This window comes from Vipera ursinii (genome assembly GCF_947247035.1).
Source record: "Vipera ursinii genome assembly, contig: SUPER_Z_unloc_3, whole genome shotgun sequence".
In the NCBI taxonomy this organism is placed as follows: Eukaryota; Metazoa; Chordata; class Lepidosauria; order Squamata; family Viperidae; genus Vipera; species Vipera ursinii.
The window spans coordinates 141,693-160,924 of NW_028148447.1; the positions used below are offsets into that span (position 1 = coordinate 141,693).

General features: G+C 50.4%; 1 protein-coding gene and 1 long non-coding RNA gene across 5 annotated transcripts in view; both read left to right on the forward strand.

Annotated features, from left to right (window-relative positions):
- Positions 1–6,765: 6,765 nt before the first annotated feature.
- On the forward strand, positions 6,766–12,784 carry LOC310650514. 4 transcript variants are annotated; one of them, XR_014494389.1, is made up of 4 exons: positions 6,766–6,784; positions 9,456–9,571; positions 10,121–10,343; positions 12,474–12,784. It is a non-coding gene; the product is annotated as an uncharacterized lncRNA (long non-coding RNA). The 4 variants fall into 4 exon arrangements; XR_014494390.1 differs by lacking the exon at positions 6,766–6,784 and adding an exon at positions 6,791–6,965; XR_014494391.1 differs by lacking the exon at positions 6,766–6,784 and adding an exon at positions 8,522–9,339.
- A 4,859-nt stretch (positions 12,785–17,643) lies between these two features.
- The window catches only part of LOC310650511 (unconventional myosin-Ig-like), a 33,695-nt gene continuing 32,106 nt past the window's right edge, over positions 17,644–19,232 (forward strand). Inside the window, exon 1 of the mRNA XM_083380072.1 lies at positions 17,644–17,819. Within this exon, the coding sequence (XP_083236198.1) occupies positions 17,725–17,819 (95 nt within the window). The 5' untranslated portion in view covers positions 17,644–17,724. The remainder of the gene's footprint in view (positions 17,820–19,232) is intronic.

Sequence of the window (19,232 nt, forward strand, 5' to 3'; positions counted from 1 at the left end):
CCCCCAATCATCTTTGTTGCTCTTCTCTGTACCCTTTCTGGAGTCTCGACATCTTTTTTACATCGTGGTGACCAAAACTGGATGCAGTGTTCCAGGTGTGGCCTTACCAAGGCCTTGTAACGTGGTATTATTACTTCACGCGATCTTGATTCTATCCCTCTGTTAATGCAGCCTAGCGCTGTGTTGGCTTTTTTTTGGCAGCTGCAGCACACGGCTGGCTCATGTTGAAGTGATTGTCTACTAGGACTCCGAGATCCCTCTCACAGTCGCTACTATCGAGCAAGGTACCCCCTATACTATACCTGTGCATTGGATTTTTCCTGCCTAAATGTAGAACCTTGCTTTTTTCACCCTTGAATTTCATTTTGTTAGATAGCGCCCAGGGTTCGAGTCTGTCCAGATCCTCCTCTATCTTAAGCCTGGAGTATTGGCTATTCCTGCCAGCTTGGTGTCGTCTGCAAATTTGATGAGTTCCCCATCTATCCCCTCATCCAAATCGTTAATGAAGATATTGAAGAGCACTGGGCCCAGAACAGAGCCCTGGGGCACCCCGCTCCACACTTCCTTCCATGTAGAGGCAGTTCCGTTAAAGAAAAAGGTGCCGGAACTCACACATGTCATACAACCCGCCTTGCCTACCCTACAAGGTTCCATCCGGAAAAGCTGCCGGAACTCCGTTCTGAGCGGTCTATGAGAAAAAAAGCCCTGGGTGTTAGCCGTGTCACCTGTGATGATACTTTAGGCAGCACAGTGTCTGCTATAATCAGTTCAAGGCCTCTCAAGATCCAGAATTGCCAACCATCCTCACTCCAGCTACAACCTGGAACTAAGGAGAAACTTCCCGACAGCTAGAACAATTAACCAGCGGAACCACCTGCCTCCAGAAGCGGCGAATGCTCCAACACTGGACGTTTTTAAGAAGGAGACTGGCCAGCCACTTGTCTGAAATGGTTGAGGGTTTCCTGCCTGAGCAGGGGGTTGGACTAGATGACCTCCAAGATCCCTTCCAACATTATTATTATTAGTAGTAGTATTACTCTAAGGGACGCGGTGGCTCAGTGGGTTAGGACGCTGAGCTTGTCGATCAGAAGGTCGGCAGTTTGGCGGGTTGAATCCTGAGTGCCGCGTAGCAGAGTGAGCGCCTGTTACTCGTCCCAGCTTCTGCCAACCTAGCAGTTCGAAAGCACGTAAAAATGCAAGTAGAAAAATAGGGACCACTACGGTGGGAAGGTAACAGCGTTCCGTGCGCCTTTGGCGTCGAGTCATGCCGGCCACGTGACCACGGAGACGTCCTCGGACAAGCGCTGGCTCTTCGGCTTTGAAACGGAGATGAGCACCGGCCCCTAGAGTCGGAAACGACTAGCACGCACGTGCGGGGGAACCTTTACCTTTACCTAGTATTACTCTTCTCACTCAAAAGCTTGGATTTGTTCCTGTTTCACCTGGAGATTTGAAAACAGGAAATCTATACCGTGATCAGGGGAGGAGAGTACAACACCTCGCCAATTGCTTCTGGAAGCGATTGGAAGACGGGGGTCTCTTTCCCTTTTGCACGGTCGCAGAAAATGGCAACATCGGAACCCCAATCTCCCAAGTTGGAGAGCTTGTTCTGCTCAAGGACCAACCAGCTCAAAAGAATTGACTGGCCCAAGGGTCTTGTGCTTCAACTGCCCTGAATCCAGTCTGCCTGCTCCATCCCCATCCCCAAGGTATGTTAACACAGCAGCTCAGCACAAAGACTCACGTGGAGCTGTGTCTACGAGAAAGACGGACATCTCACCTCCTGTACCATCCCCTCCTCAATGGAGTTATTCAGGTGGTAGCATTTCACCTCCTGTATCGTCTCCTCCTCAGTACAGTGATTCAGGTGGTAGCATTTCACCTCCTGTACCATGCCCTCCTCAATGGAGTGATTCAGGTGGTAGCATTTCACCTCCTGTATCATCTCCTTCTCAATGGAGCGATTCGGGTGGTAGCATTTCACCTCCTGTACCGTCCCCTCCTGAGTGGAGCGATTCGGGTGGTAGCATTTCACCTCCTGTACCGTCCCCTCCTGAGTGGAGCGATTCGGGTGGTAGCATTTCACCTCCTGTACCGTCCCCTCCTCAGTGGAGCGATTCGGGTGGTAGCATTTCACCTCCTGTACCGTCCCCTCCTCAGTGGAGCGATTCGGGTGGTAGCATTTCACCTCCTGTACCGTCCCCTCCTCAGTGGAGCGATTCGGGTGGTAGCATTTCACCTGTACCGACCCCTCCTCAGTGGAGCGATTCGGGTGGTAGCATTTCACCTCCTGTACCGTCCCCTCCTCAGTGGAGCGATTCGGGTGGTAGCATTTCACCTCCTGTACCGTCCTCTCCTCAGTGGAGCGATTCGGGTGGTAGCATTTCACCTCCTGTACCGTCCCCTCCTCAGTGGAGCGATTCGGGTGGTTGCATTTCACCTCCTGTACCGTCCCCTCCTCAGTGGAGCGATTCGGGTGGTAGCATTTCACCTCCTGTACCGTCCCCTCCTCAGTGGAGCGATTCGGGTGGTAGCATTTCACCTCCTGTACCGTCCCCTCCTCAGTGGAGCGATTCGGGTGGTAGCATTTCACCTCCTGTACCGTCCCCTCCTCAGTGGAGTGATTCGGGTGGTAGCATTTCACCTCCTGTACCGTCCCCTCCTCAGTGGAGTGATACGGGTGGTGGCAACTCACCTCCTGTACCACCTCCTCCTAAACGGAGCGATTCAGGTGGTGGGGATGAAGATCCCAGTCGTCAGTGTCCTATTCACAAACTGCCTCGCCCTCTTGGAAGATGTCATCAACTCAGAGCAGTGACTTTTACAAGAGTGGAAAGAGGTTCTCCAAAAGTTAGAATATGCTACAGGTGCTGTGCTTTTTTTAAAATTATTATTATTTTAATCCCATTTATATCCCGCCCTTCTCCGAAGACTCAGGGCGGCTTACAATCTAAGAAGCACAAATCAATGTGCTTAGCAATAGCCTTCATTCTATGTATATGCCTGCTTATTAGGGCTTTCGGGGGGGGGCAAGCGGCATTATTACAAAGTCAGCTTATTGCCCCCAACAATCTGGCTCCTCATTTTAACCTACCTCGGAAAGATGGAAGGCTGAGTCAACCTTGAGCCTGGTGGGACTCGAACCTGCACTAATGGCAGGCAGCTGGTGTTACTTAAGGAGGCATTAGTCCCCTGCTCCACCAAGGCTTCACATGACCATCTTGCTAAAAATTGTAAAGCCTTTGGTCAGGTGCACAGAACGCGATAGCGACGATCACGATCCAGCTACGCGTCCTGATCCACTTCTAGGCGGGGAGCAGCATGGCGGGGAGCGTCAAAAGTCATGCTCCAGTCACAAAGGTCTCATCTTAACTCCATGGCCTTGTTCCGTTCAAGGAGCAACGAGCTCAAAAATCGAAGGGCACCAAACACTTACATCAGACCATCGCAGAACTTGTCCTGCTTTTGCCCCTCGAAGACTGAACTCGTCGCCTTTCCCGTTTGAATCCTGACTCCAAGCAGAAAAGTTATTTCAACTTTAATCTACCCTATTTTAAGCCTGTAATGACAGTTCTTATTATTGCAATGTGTATGCGTGTTTCTTTTTATATCTCAGGTTTTATGCCCTTATATGTAGGCATGTTACTTCTTATCTCTCAAGGTTTCTGTCTTATATATCTCGTGTTGATTTTTATATCTTTCAGGTTTTATGCCTCACATGTATGCATGTTTATATTATATTCTCAGGTTTTTATGTCTATCTCAGGTTTATGACTTATAGCTCTCAGGTGTTTACGACAACAGACGTGTATTTGCATTTGTATAACTACCGTTATACAATTTTATATGGTGGTATTATGTAATACCAGACGGGGAGTGTGCTGCCACCACGTGGCTGTTTTGGAGAAATTACAATGTGGGCAGTCAGACCCTCCTACCCTATGATGTATTTCCTTTTCCCTCCCCTTTCTGGGATGAGAAGTTCACACAGACCAAACATCTTCCTGAATCAGAGCAAGATAAATGGTTTGAGGCAATGCAGGCTGAAATGGACAGTCTAAAGAAACTCGCAAGTGTTTACGCCTGCAAGCCTTCCAGCAAACAAGAAAGTTATTGGCACTCGATGGGTCTACAGGACATTGCACTTAGTGTTAATCTTTTATCACGACATGTAGGTAAGGCAAAACAGTTTCATTGGACATGTGTTAAGAAGTTATTGAGGTATCTAAAACACACCAAAGACATGAAGTTGTTGTTGGAACCAACACATACTGATTATGCAGAGTTATGTTGTTATGCAGATTCAGATTGGGCGAGTGATAAGAAGCCACGGAAAAAGTACTTCAGGTTACATGATGTTCTTGAATGGATGTCCTGTTTACTGGCATGTGCGTAAACAGAATTTTGTTTCTTGTTCCTCTACAGAAGCTGAGTATGCTTGTGTGTCTGATGCATGCAATCCTTTAACCTGGTTTGATGCTTTAGTCACAGATATCTGGACACATCCGATTCGACCGATCACTGTGATGGAAGATAATGAATCTGTGGTTTATATTTCTGAAACACATTTTACAGGTTCCAAGGTCCAGACACATTGACATCCGATACCAGAACATAAGACAACTGGTTAAACAAGGTTTTGTGACATTACAGTATGTGCCTACACCTGATCACATTGCTGACGTGCTGAACAAACCACTTCCGACAGCCCAGCGTGAGTATCTGCGTGAGAAGATGTGCCTTACTTGAGTCTTCACTTTGCTGACGAAAGAAGGGGAACGTCACTGCACGTTGTTTTTTTTGTTCGTCAGAAAAGTGCACCATAGTGAATCCCATATGACCAGTTATGTTATGGTTTCAGACTGTTTAGTGCGCATGTCTAGAAAAAGTTTCTCACCGTTATTGTTCATTGCCTTTCACTTTGCTGTTACTCTCTGTTACGTTAGGATGTAGTCAGCTAGCTCTCTTTATAATATATATTTTAGTTTTTATATTTTTGTAATTAAAAGGTATTTAGTAAGATGATGCGTCGTGTTTTATTTCCTTCCTTCATGTACATCATGCATCCTCTGAAGCACGATCCTTCGCCCTCTACTAAGGGGATTTATACCTTAACAATTCCGACTGGGAGCATTTGACCGCGGGAGAAAAAACAGAAAGGGGTTTTCCAACTGGGCCCTTTTGTGACTGGTGGGACTTCAACTCCCAGAATTCCTCAGCCGGGATGCTTTAAGGCAGGGGTCTTCCAACTGGGCCCTTTTGTGACTGGTGGCTTTCAACTCCCAGAATGCCCGTCGGCCATTTTGATGAAACTGTGGGCTTGGATCCAGACCAGGGGTCTTCAAACTTGGCCCTTTTGTGACTGGTGGGACTTCAACTCCCAGAATTCCTCAGCCGGGATGCTTTTAAGACAGGGGTCTTCCAACTTGGCCCTTTTGTGACTGGTGGCTTTCAACTCCCAGAATTCCCGTCAGCCATTTTGATGAAGCTAAGGGCTTGGATCCAGACCAGGGGTCTTCAAACTTGGCCCTTTTATGACTGGTGGGATTTCAAGTCCCAGAATTCCTCAGCCGGGATGCTTTTAAGACAGGGGTCTTCAAACTGGGCCCTTTTGTGACTGGTGGGACTTCAACTCCCAGAATTCCTCAGCTGGGATGCTTTTAAGACGGGTCGTTCGACTTGGCCCTTTTGTGACCGGTGGGACTTCAATTCCCAGAATTCCTCAGCCGGGATGCTTTTAAGACGGGTCGTCCGACTTGGCCCTTTTGTGACTGGTGGGACTTCAATTCCCAGAATTCCTCAGCGGGGATGCTTTAAGATGGGTCTTCAAACTGGGCCCTTTTGTGACTTGGGGGACTGCAACTCCCAGAATTCCTCAGCCGGGACGCTTTAAGACAGGGGTCTTCAAACTGGGCCCTTTTGGGACTTGGGGGACTTCAACTCCCAGAATTCCTCAGCCGGGATGCTTTTAAGACGGGTCGTCCGGCTTGGCCCTTTTGTGACTGGTGGGACTTCAACTCCCAGAATTCCTCAGCCAGGATGCTTTTAAGACAGGTCTTCAAACTGGGCCCTTCTGTGACTAGTGGGACTTCAATTCCCAGAATTCCTCGGCCACAATGCTTTAAGACAGGGGTCTTCAAACTAGGCCCTTTTGGGACTTAGGGGACTTCAACTCCCAGAATTCCTCAGCCAGGATGCTTTAATATGGGTTGTCCAACTGGGCCCTTTCGGGACTTGGGGGACTTCAACTCCCAGAATTCCTCAGCGGGGATGCTTTAATATGGGTTGTCCAACTGGGCCCTTTTGTGACTGGTGGGACTTCAACTCCCAGAATTCCTCAGCCAGTCACGCTGGCTGAGGAATTCTGGGAGTTGAAATGCACAAGACATAAAATGGCCAAGTTTGAAGGCCCCTGAACTATAGAACCTCATTGAGGACCAATGGCTCACACCGGAAATAGCCAGTCTATCCTATCCTGTCTTGGTCCCACCCCCCTCACTTTCTGATTGGTTGGGTGCCTGCTTCCTTCCGAGATTCAAATAAAACCCCACCGAGCGCGTTGGACGTCGCCCCGGAAGTACTAGGCCCATACTTCCTTCTCGGTCCCGCCTCCTCGAGTCCTGATTGGTTGGGCGCCGGGGTCATTCCGACGTCGGGCGCCTGACAGCGGCAGAAAAAAAAACCCAATAGAACCACATTGAGGGCGTGGAAAAATAACTAGGCCCGTTCTTCTTTCTTGGTCCCGCCTCCTCGAGTCCTAATTGGTCGGGCGCCACCGAGAGCGGTAGGAAAAAAAAAAAAAGTAGGCGGCCATTAGAAGGCCGCAAGTCACGTGAGTAGGAGGGGGCGGAGCGAGAGCAGGGCGGCGAGGGAGAAAATGGCGGAGCGTGAGCGGCCGGCGCGGCCTGAGAGGTGGATCCGCCTCCATCCGTAGCGGAGCAGCCGGACTCGGGCCGCCCGAGTGGGTGAGTCTCCGGTGGGGCCCCGGCGACAGGAAAATGGCGCCTTTCGGCCTGGCTTCCGAGGCCTCTTGGGCTAGGGGGGGGCCTTAGGCCGCCGGACTACAAGGCCCAGCAGGCCACGCGCCGCCGTTGGCGTGGCCCAGCCGCCGATTGGGATTTGGAGCGGCTGCTCGGCTGGCGCCCAGGCAGAGGGCCGCGTGGGTGGGGGCGGGGGGAGAGAGCGAGCGGAGAAGCATACTGAGGACTAGCAACTTGATCGTCTCTTTTTTTTTTTAAAATGGCTTTTAGAAGCCGCTCGTTCGCTCTTTGGCTGCAGCAGGGAAGGGCGCCTGTGCAGTCTTGTCTTTTTTTTGGGGGGGGGGAGTGTGTTGTTACCTATGATGATGATGATGATAAAGCTGGAAGGGACCTTGGAGGTCATCTAGTCCAACCCCCTGCTCAAGCAGGAGACCCTATATATATACCGTGTCAGATAAAGTGCAGATCTGTATGCAGACGTGCAAGTGTGTGTGTGTGTGTGTGTGTGTGGTATATGGTATATGTGTAAATTATGTATCTGTAAATTATATATATATATAAATATATATATATATATATATATATATATATATATATATATATATATATATATATATATATATATATATACACACACACACACACACACACATACATACACACACACACACACGGACATATAGATATATAGATATGTAGATATAGATATGTATAGATATAGATAGATATTTGTTTTCTGATAGATATGTCTATATATGTATAGATATATAGATGTAGAGATCTATTTGTGTGTGTGTATATAGAGAGAGCTATATGTGTAGATATATATAGATAGATGTAGATATAGATATAGACAGATTAGATACAGAGATAGATATAGATACGTGTATATATAGATAGATGTGTATATGGATATAGATATATGGATATATATACAGAGAGATCTATATATGTATATGTGTGTGTGTGTGTGTGTGTATATATATATATATATATATATATATATATATATATGTAGATAAATATATAAATGTAGATATATAGATTAGATAGAGATATAGATATGTAGAGATATATACATATAGATGTAGAGAGAGCTATTTGTGTGTGTGTATGTAATAGATAGATAGATAGATAGATAGATAGATGTAGATATAGACAGATTAGATATAGATATAGATAGATGTAGATATTTAGATAGATATATGTGTATGTGTCATATGATAGATAGATATGTAAGATAGATATGGATACGTATATATAGAGAGAGATATCTAAATATGTAGATATATAGATAGATAAATGTAGATATATACATATGTGTGTGTGTGTATAGATAGATTAGATAGAGATATGTAGAGATATAGATATATATGTAAGATAGATATGGATACATATATACATATATATAGAGAGAGATCTAAATATGTAGATATAGATATATATAAATGTATATAGAGATATATACAGACATAGATTAGATATAGATAGGGGTAGAGAGGTAGGTGTGTGTGTGTGTGTGTGTGTGTGTGTGTGTATAAAGGCATTTTAACTTCAAATAATCGGGAAATGAATGATTTTAAACCAAGGATTAGCTGCGACGGTCGTTAAGTCCGAAGGGATCTCTTTTGAGAAAAGAGCTTGACAACGATACCACAATAATTGTGTGAACCACAATTGAATTCCAAGCCACCACGGGGGGGGGGGGGGAATTGCATTTGTTGTGCCGTTTTTCTCGTTGCTTTTTTTTTTCTCTCCTTGATGTTTTTTGTAGAATTAGATTTTTTTTCCCCCACCCTTCCCTTAAAGCGTCTCTTCGAGTAGGATTCGCACCCGTGTCGTCGGGACAACGTCGCCACTACGCAAACCTTCCAGCGTGGCTGGGTCTTTGTTCGGTGACCCTGATCATTCCTGTTGTGTTTGCGAAAGCAACTCGGGACGGTTTGAGGCCTCTCCCCGCTTTTTTTCCGGGGAGAGGTTATAGAAATCCCGGACAAGATTATTTACATTTAAAAAAAAAAAAGACGCTAGTCCTCAATGTACGACGGTCATTGAGCCCAAAATTCCTGCTGCTAAAGGAGACGGTCGGGTTTTGCCCGTTTTCCCACCTTCCTTGCCACGGTCGTTAAATGAACCGAGGGTCGTTGAGTCGCGGGAATCCTGCCCCATTCGTAATCTTTCTTCCTACCCGTTACTAAGTGAATCGACCGTCGTATGAGTGACACGCTTGTCAGGTGAAACTGCCTTTCCCTGTTGCGTTGTTCCACGGCGCCAAAAGAAGGAATCGCGTCACCTCGGAACCGCTGTGACCGTCGTAAATGCGGGTCAAATTTTGAGGACGCGAGTGTGAAAAACGGTCGTAAGTCCCTTTTTCGCTGGCGTTGTGACTTCAAGCCGTCAGTAAACGAAGCGTTCTGTTCAGTTGAGCTCGGGAATTATTTCTCCCTTCTAACTTGAGATTTCTCTCCTGCCTAGGAAGAATCTTGCCCTCTCTCCTCACCATGGTGCTAGTCCACTTGAAGGAAGAGGGGCCTTCGGGATGCTTGGGACACCGGTTACCATCCTCCCCGGCCGCTCGGCTCCTTTTTCAGGTAAAGGCCTGGTGGAAGTTCAGGGGGGAAAAAAATCGATCCTGAATTTTGCTCAGCGAGTCCTTGACTTACGATGGGAAGTGAGCCTGGCGTTGAGCGTCATAACTCGAGACGCCGCGCGACCTGATCGGATTATTCCGTCACTGTTTGAGACGGTTTGTTAAATGGGTCACGTTTCCCCTCCGATAGGCAGTTTGTTTGCCAGAAAGTGCATTTAAATTCAGGCCGTGGAGACCGCCTTAAAAACTCTAGGAAATTTAGGTAAATGCGGCGGATAGATGCGGTCCTCGTTTTACGACGATTCGTTTCGTGACCGTCGGCACTCACAACGGCACTGAAACACAGGGAAATTGTTTTAAGTGGAGGACCACCTGTCTGCACATGATCGTGTGTGTGTGATTGTGTGTGGTCGTGCCCACATAAATAATACAGCTCGCTCGGCGCCCTCATAGCGTCGGTCGTTAAACGAGGACACAACGGATCTCGGAGGAGAGAGAAGGAAAGGAATCCTTCTAGATCTCGAATCTTATCTTGTCTTTTGTCTGCTAGGTGTTGACAGGGGTGTCTTTTCGCACAAGCCCGGAAGCCGGTTGTGAGTTTGTTCGGTTTGCGTCTCGCAATCCCGGATGAAGACGGAATGCGAGATTCTCGGAAGACGCTTTTTCCGCCTAAGGTGGTTTGTCGGACAAGACAGCTTGGGACTCTGCATCTCGGCCTGATCGTTTTGCTCCGGATCACCATGCATAAGAGCAGTGTTCCTTGAACTTGACAGGTATGTCGACTTCAATTCCCAGAATCCCCCAGCTGGCCTGCTTTAAGAGGGGAGGACTTCCACTCCCAGAATCCCCCAGCCGGCATCCTTTAAGAGGGGAGGACTTCAACTCCCAGAATCCCCCAGCCGGCATCCTTTAAGGGGAGGACTTCCACTCCCAGAATCCCCAGCCGGCATCCTTTAAGAGGGGAGGACTTCCACTCCCAGAATCCCCCAGCCAGCCTGCTTTAACAGGGGGGGACTTCCACTCCCAGAATCCCCCAGCCGGCCATGCTTTAAGAGGGGGGGGACTTCCACTCCCAGAATCCCCCAGCCGGCATCCTTTAAGGGGAGGACTTCCACTCCCAGAATCCCCAGCCGGCATCCTTTAAGAGGGGAGGACTTCCACTCCCAGAATCCCCCAGCCAGCCTGCTTTAACAGGGGGGGGACTTCCACTCCCAGAATCCCCCAGCCGGCCATGCTTTAAGAGGGGGTGGACTTCCACTCCCAGAATCCCCTACTTGGCATGCTTTAAGAGGGGAGGACTGCCACTCCCAGAATCCCCCAGCCGGCCTGCTTTAAGAGGGAAGGACTTCCACTCCCAGAATCCCCCAGCCGGCATCCTTTAAAAGGGGAGGACTTCCACTCCCAGAATCCCCCAGCCGGCCATGCTTTAAGAGGGGGTGGACTTCCACTCCCAGAATACCCCAGCCGGCATCCTTTAAGAGGGGAGGACTGCAACTCCCAGAATACCCCAGCCGGCCTGCTTTAAGTGGGAAGGACTTTTACTCCCAGAATCCCCCAGGCAGCACGCTTTAAGAGGGGAGGACTTCCACTCCCAGAATCGCCCGACCAGCGTGCTTTTAAGAGAGGTGAACTTTGGGCCAATCACCAGTGCCTGGGAGTTCTAGTCCCACCTTTGGCACGAAACCCGGTTGGATGACTGGCCAATCACCATGAGACGGCAGTTATAGTCCCGTCTTAGACAGGGAAGCGTTTGGACCAATCATCAGGAGACTGGGTGTTCTAGTCCCGCCTTTTGCATTAAACCCAGCTTGGTGGCTTTGGCCAATCACCAGGAGACAGGGAGTTCTAGTCCCGCCTTAGACACACAAGCCGACTAGGTGACTTTGGACCAATCACCAGGAGACGGGGAGTTCTAGTCCCGCCTTAGACACAAAAGCCAGACTTTGGACCAATCACCAGGAGACGGGGAGTTCTAGTCCCGCCTTAGACACACAAGCCGACTCGGTGACTTTGGACCAATCACCAGGAGACGGGGAGTTCTAGTCCCGCCTTAGACACAAAAGCCAGATTTGGACCAATCACCAGGAGACGGGGAGTTCTAGTCCCGCCTTAGACATACAAGCCGACTAGGTGACTTTGGACCAATCACCAGGAGACGGGGAGTTCTAGTCCCGCCTTAAACACACAAGCCGACTCGGTGACTTTGGACCAATCACCAGGAGACGGGGAGTTCTAGTCCCGCCTTAGACACAAAAGCCAGATTTGGACCAATCACCAGGAGACGGGGAGTTCTAGTCCCGCCTTAGACATACAAGCCGACTAGGTGACTTTGGACCAATCACCAGGAGACGGGGAGTTCTAGTCCCGCCTTAAACACACAAGCCGACTCGGTGACTTTGGACCAATCACCAGGAGACGGGGAGTTCTAGTCCCGCCTTAGACACAAAAGCCAGACTTTGGACCAATCACCAGGAGACGGGGAGTTCTAGTCCCGCCCTAGGCATGAAAGCTCGCTGGGTGATTTGCGGCCAGTCCCTCCCTCTTGGCCTGTCCCACCTCGCAGGATTGTTGTTGGGGGAAAAGTAGGAAGAAGGGGCATTATGTAGGTTCACCACCTTGAGTTGCTTATAAAGTGATAGTACTACTAGTAGTACTACTAGTAGTAATAGTAATGAGTTTTCTGAGCACCTGCTTTTGAAGTTGCTTATAAAGTGATAGTACTACTACTAGTAGTAGTACTACTAGTAGTAGTAATAGTAATGAGTTTTCTGAGCACCTGCTTTTGAAGTTGCTTATAAAGTGATAGTAGTAGTAGTACTAGTACTACTACTACTACTAGTAGTAGTAGTAATAATGAGTTTTCTGAGCACCTGCTTTTGAAGTTCCTGCTTCTCGTCTTCTAGGTGGCCCCAAGAAGAAGCCCGACACCGTCTCTACCCCGCTGCTCGGTGCCCATCATCCACTGCCACGCCTCTGGCCCCGAAGAGGAAGCGGCCGTGGGCATCCCGGACGCCACGTTGAGTCACCTGCAGCCGGGCTAAATTGAGACCAACGAAATAAGGAAGTGGGCCGTGGCCCGACGGAAAGTTTGCTGATGAGAGGATGACGAAGCCCATGCTTCCCCTTGTGACCCGAGGGGGAGGGGGGGACGATGGGCTTTCCACTGCTTCGAATTTAGACTTCCGGAATGAGATTAAAAGTCATTGCAACTCTGTGTGTGATTGTCTCTCTCTCGCTTGCTCTGTCTCTGTCTGTGTCTCTCTCCAGAGTTGGAAGGGACCCAAGAGGTCATCTAGTCCAACCCCCTGTTCAAGCAGGAGACCCTTGCAGAATAACCGAGTTGGGACCTTGGAGGTCGTCTAGTCCAACCCCCTGCTCCAGCCAGAGGTCATCTAGTCCAACCCCCAGCTCAAGCCGGAGACCCTGGGAGAGTAACAATTGAGTTGAGGTCATCTAGTCCAACCCCCTGCACAAGCAGGAGACTCTTGCAGAATAACACAGTTGGGACCTTGGAGGTTGTCTAGTCCAACCCCCAGCTCAAGCAGGAGACCCTGGCAGAGTAACAAGAGTTGGGACCTTGGAGGTCATCTAGTCCAACCCCCTGCTCAAGCCGGAGACCCTGACAGAGTAACACGGTTGGGACCTTGGAGGTTGTCTAGTCCAACCCCCAGCTCAAGCAGGAGACCCTGACAGAGTAACAAGAGTTGGGACCTTGGACGTCATCTAGTCCAAGCCGGAGACCCTTGGAGAGTAACAATTGAATTGGGACCATGGAGGTCATCTAGTCCAACCCCCAGCTCAAGCAGGAGACCCTGACAGTAACAAGAGTTGGGACCTTGGAGGTCATCTAGTCCAACCTCCAGCTCAAGCAGGAGACCCTGGCAGAATAACCGAGTTAGGGCCTTGGAGGTCATCTAGTCCAAGCCCCAGCTCAAGCAGGAGACCCTGGCAGAGTAACAAGAGTTGGGACCTTGGAGGTCATCTAGTCCAACCCCCAGCTCAAGCAGGAGACGCTGGCAGAGTAAGAAGAGTTGGGACCTTGGAGGTCATCTAGTCCAACCCCCAGCTCAAGCAGGAGACCCTGACAGTAACAAGAGTTGGGACCTTGGAGGTCATCTAGTCCAACCCCCAGCTCAAGCAGGAGACCCTGGCAGAGTAACAAGAGTTGGGACCTTGGAGGTCATCTAGTCCAACCCCCTGCTCAAGGAGGAGACCCTGGCAGAGTAACAAGAGTTGGGACCTTGGAGGTCATCTAGTCCAACCCCCTGCTCAAGGAGGAGACCCTGGCAGAGTAACAAGAGTTGGGACCTTGGAGGTCATCTAGTCCAAGCCGGAGACCCTTGGAGAGTAACAATTGAATTGGGACCATGGAGGTCATCTAGTCCAACCCCCAGCTCAAGCAGGAGACCCTGACAGAGTAACAAGAGTTGGGACCTTGGAGGTCATCTAGTCCAAGCCGGAGACCCTTGGAGAGTAACAATTGAGTTTGGACCTTGGAGGTCATCTAGTCCAACCCCCTGCTCAAGCAGGAGACCCTAACAGTAACAAGAGTTGGGAACTTGGAGGTCATCTAGTGCAACCCCCTGCTCAAGCAGGACACTTGCAGAATAACACAGTTGGGACCTTGGAGGTCATCTAGTCCAACCCCCTGCTCAAGCGGGAGACCCTGGCAGAGTAACAAGAGTTGGGAACTTGGAGGTCATCTAGTGCAACCCCCTGCTCAAGCAGGACACTTGCAGAATAACACAGTTGGGACCTTGGAGGTCATCTAGTCCAACCCCCTGCTCAAGCAGGAGACCCTGGCAGAATAACCAAGTTGGGACCTTGGAGGTTGTCTAGTCCAACCCCCTGCTCAAACAGGAAACTGGCAAAATAACCGAGTTGGGACCTTGGAGGTCATCTAGTCCAACCCCCTGCTCAAGCTGGAGACTTGCACAATAAGAAGTTGGGACCTAGGAGGTCATCTAGTCGAACCCCCAGCTCAAGCAGGAGACCCTTGCAAAATAACACAGTTGGGACCTTGGAGGTCATCTAGTCCAACCCCCTGCTCAAGCCGGAGACCCCCCCTAGACCACGCCGGACCCAACGGCTGTCCCGTTTCGTCTTCAAAACCTCCAGAATATATTGAATTAATTGGGATTTTCATTTCCTTCCACCTTGGGGAGATACTCCCAACTTGCTCTCCGGCTCAGCCTCTCTTTTTTGGGGGGTGGGGGTTTTTTTGGGGGGGTTGTCTTCGGTCCCTGCAGGCCCCTTGGTGACCCCCCCAATCCAGCGGACTCGAAGGTGGGGCGGCCCGCCGGTCTCTTTGCCGAGGAAGAGGAAGCAACGTTGCCGCCCAGAAGCCAAACCACAAAGCTGGTGGCAAAAGACGGGCGGAAGAAGAGCAGGGTGAGAGAGCAGTAGTAAAAATTGCTCCCCGTAGTAGAAGAGAGGGATTAGCGTAGCTCGGGGTTGAACTGGGGGGGGGGTCCTGGGTGCTCTCTCGAGCTTGGGGTTTTTTTTTCCTTGCAGACGTCTCGTGACCCAACTAGGGAACGTCATCAGGGCTTATGGAGAGGAGAAGGAACAGGATGATGGGGTCCTGGGTGCTCTTGGACCTTGATTACTGAGGACTAGCGACATCTCTTCGGTCTGCACCATGTCGCTTGGCCTGCGTGACTGTGTCATCAAACGTGGCCCTTTGATGACTTGGTGGACTTCCGCTCCCAGAATTCCTCAGCGTACCTGGCTGAGGAATTCTGGGAGTGGAAGTCCCACCGGTCGCAAAAGGGCCAAGTTGGAAGACCCCTGAGAGTCTGGATCCCAGGCCGCAGTTTCATCCAAATGGCCGACTGAGGAATCCTGGGAGTTGAAGTCCACCAGTCATAAAAGGGCCGAAGACCCCCTGGTCTGGATCCAAGCCTCGCAGTTTCATCCAAATGGCCGACTGAGGAATCCTGGGAGTTGAAGTCCACCAGTCATAAAAGGGCCGAAGACCCTCTGGTCTGGATCCAAGCCCGCACTTTCATCAAAATGGCCAAGAGGAATTCTGGGAGTTGAAGTCCACCATCCATAAAAGGGCCAAAGACCCTCTGGTCTGGATCCAAGCCTCGCAGTTTCATCAAAATGGCCAACTGAGGAATCCTGGGAGTTGAAGTCCACCAGTCATAAAAGGGCCGAAGATCCTCTGATCTGGATCCGAGGCCGCAGTTTCATCAAAATGGCCGACTGAGGAATCCTGGGAGTTGAAGTCCACCAGTCATAAAAGGGCCAAAGACACTCTGGTCTGGATCCAAGCCTCGCAGTTTCATCAAAATGTCCGACTGAGGAATCCTGGGAGTTGAAGTCCACCAATCATAAAAGGGCCGAAGACCCTGAGAGTCTGGATCCGAGGCCGCAGTTTCATCAAAATGGCCGACTGAGGAATTCTGGGAGTTGAAGTCCACCATCCATAAAAGGGCCGAAGACCCTCTGGTCTGGATCCAAGCCTCGCAGTTTCATCAAAATGGTCGACTGAGGAATTCTGGGAGTTTAAGTCCACCAGTCATAAAAAGGCCAAGTCGGAAGACCCCTGGCCTACACAATAGACCAGGTAGTCTCAACTTAACCACCATTCGTTTAGTTTGTTGGAAGTTACAACAGCACTGGGAAAAAATAAGTCGTGTTTTCACACTTAGCGACCATCGCAGCATCCCCGACGGTCGCGGGATCCACATGAAGACCCTTGGCAACTGCTTCATATTTACGACGGCCGCAGTGTCCCCGGGGAGTATTTGTGTGTGTGAGACAGGATCCCCTTCCGCGACTTTCGGACACAGCAAAGTCAACACAGGAAGCCCGATTCGCTCCACGGCCCTGTGACTCACTTAACGACGGGAGGAAATTCCCTCAACGGGGAGTCCGTCGGGGCAAAACTAGAAATGTTGGGCTCAAAATGGCGGTCGTAACGTCGAGGACTAGTGAATTGGCCCCCAGGAATGCGGTCTGCTTATTGTTTGGATGTGCAACAGCGCCGCAAGATCGCGCAGCTGCCGAAATTGTTTGGTCGTGTGGAAGCGGGTTGCAAGCGAAGATTTGAGTGGAAGTGGACGCACCTGCCAACGGTGGAGAAAATCGAGGATGTTTTTGGGTCGTCATCTTCTCGTTCTCGTTGTGTCCTGGGAGAGGTGTCTGCTCCTGCTTAATTTTGTGGTTGTGGGTTCCTTGTCACAGCTTTGTGCTGTTTGGGGCCTAACCTCCTAAATCTTGAAGCCACAATGAGGAGGAAGGAGGTGGGACCCCCATCTCTGGAGGACCTTAGATACCTTCTCTGGTGTTCTCCTATGAAGTCCTCCAAGTTCTCTAGGGTTGAAGGTATAGGTGCTTCATGGAGGACTTTGGGACCCACGTCTCCAGGAGAATCCATCTGTCCTATCAGAGCCATCCTCTGGAGGACATTTGATGCCTTCTCTGGTGGTCTTCTATGAAGTTCTCCCAAGTTCTCCACGGTTGAGGGTTTAGGTTCTCCATGGCGGACTTTGGGACCCACTTCTCTAGGAGAATCCATCTGTCCTATCAGAGCCATCCTCTGGAAGACATTAGATGCCTTCTCTGGTGGTCTCCTATGAAGTTCTCCAGGGTTGAGGGTTTAGGTTCTCCATGGCGGACTTTGGGACCCACTTCTCTAGGAGAATCCATCTGTCCTATCAGTGCCATCCTCTGAAGGACATTTGATGCCTTCTCTGGTGGTCTCCTATGAAGTTCTCCCAAGTTCTCCAGGGTTGAGGTTTTAGGTTCTCCATGGAGGACTTTGGTACCCACTTCTCCAGGAGAATGCATATGTTCTATAAGAGTCATCCTCTGGAGGACATTAGATGCCTTCTCTGGTGGTCTCCTATGAACTTCTCCAAGTTCTCTGTTGTTTAGAGTTTCGGTGCTCCATGGAGGACTTTGGGACCCACTTCTCCAGGAGAATCCATTCCTCCTAGAAGACCCACCCTTGAGTAAATGACGGTCCAGGAAGTGTAGCCTGCAACGAAGCGGTTAGCTTTGCTAACCACAAGCTCCACCTTCTCACTCCGACGGAAACTAACCCAGCTTGACTCACTCATCTTCCCTCTGCTGAGCGAGGACGGTCGTCTGGTTTCTCCCCCCGTCCCCTGCCCAGAAAGTGGACTCCCTTCTTCAGGAACCATGGCCGAGCAAGAGAGTCTAGAGTTCGGGAAAGCTGACTTTGTCCTCTTGGACCAGGTCACCATGGATGACTTCCTGGACAATCTGAAGCTCAGGTAAGCTTCGGACGCGGGGAAGGAAGTGAACAATGGGTTCCGGGAAAGCCGTGTCTTGTGTTTGAGCAGTGGTCAAGTGGTTGGGGACGTTAGTCGCTTCTAGACCCTTCTGAGGGACTCGGTGGAGATCTTCTTCACCTGGTGGCTCCCCAAATGATGTCCTTCAGCTGGATCTTCAGAACCGGGAAAGCCGGCAAAGTCTTGAGGGCAAAGAGTGATGGGAAGGTCCGTCCTTCGCTAGAACGGAAACTTCTGGGCAGCTCTGAGGTTCAAGAGATGGAACTCAGAGGCAATAAGGCCGAGCGGTAGAGGCCCCAGGCTACAAACTGGGCGACGGTGGTGAGTTCTAGTCCCGCCTTAGGCACGAAAGCCTGTGAGGTGACTTCGGGCCAATCGCCAGGAGGCGGTGAGTTCTAGTCCCGCCTTAGGCACGAAAGCCTGTTAGGTGACTTTGGGCCAATCGCCAGGAGGCGGTGAGTTCTAGTCCCGCCTTAGGCACGAAAGCCTGTTAGGTGACTTTGGGCCAATCGCCAGGAGGCGGTGAGTTCTAGTCCCGCCTTAGGCAGGAAAGCCTGTGAGGTGACTTCGGGCCAATCGCCAGGAGGTGGTGAGTTCTAGTCCCGCCTTAGGCACGAAAGCCTGTTAGGTGACTTCGGGCCAATCGCCAGGAGGCGGTGAGTTCTAGTCCCGCCTTAGGCAGGAAAGCCTGTAAGGTGACTTCGGGCCAATCGCCAGGAGGCGGTGAGTTCTAGTCCCGCCTTAGGCACGAAAGCCTGTTAGGTGACTTTGGGCCAATCGCCAGGAGGCGGTGAGTTATAGTGCCGGCTTAGGCATCACAGCCTGTGAGGTAAGTTTGGGCCAATCGCCAGGAGGCAGTGAGTTCTAGTCCCGCCTTAGGCACGAAAGCCTGTGAGGTGACTTCGGGCCAATCGCCAGGAGGCGGTGAGTTCTAGTCCCGCCTTAGGCACGAAAGCCTGTTAGGTGACTTTGGGCCAATCGCCAGGAGGCGGTGAGTTCTAGTCCCGCCTTAGGCATCACAGCCTGTGAGGTGACTTCGGGCCAATCGCCAGGAGGCGGTGAGTTCTAGTCCCGCTTTAGGCACGAAAGCCAGCTGGGTGAATTTGGGTCAGTCCCTCTCTATCTCTCTCAGCGAACCCACCTCACAAGGTTGTCGTTGTGGAACAAAGCGGAGAGGGAAGGTCCAGAACTCAGGTCATCAATGAGGACTCCATTCCAGCTGAAAGTGGAAGGCTTTCCCGGTCCTCTCCCCACTTGCTCAAGTGGCGAAAGACAGTGTTGTTAAGTGAGTCGCGGGGTCACTAAGCAAACCCAGTTTGCCCCAGTAGTGAACTGGGAAAGTCATGAATGTTCATTGCGTGACTTGGGATGCTGCAACCGTCACAAAGGCGTGCC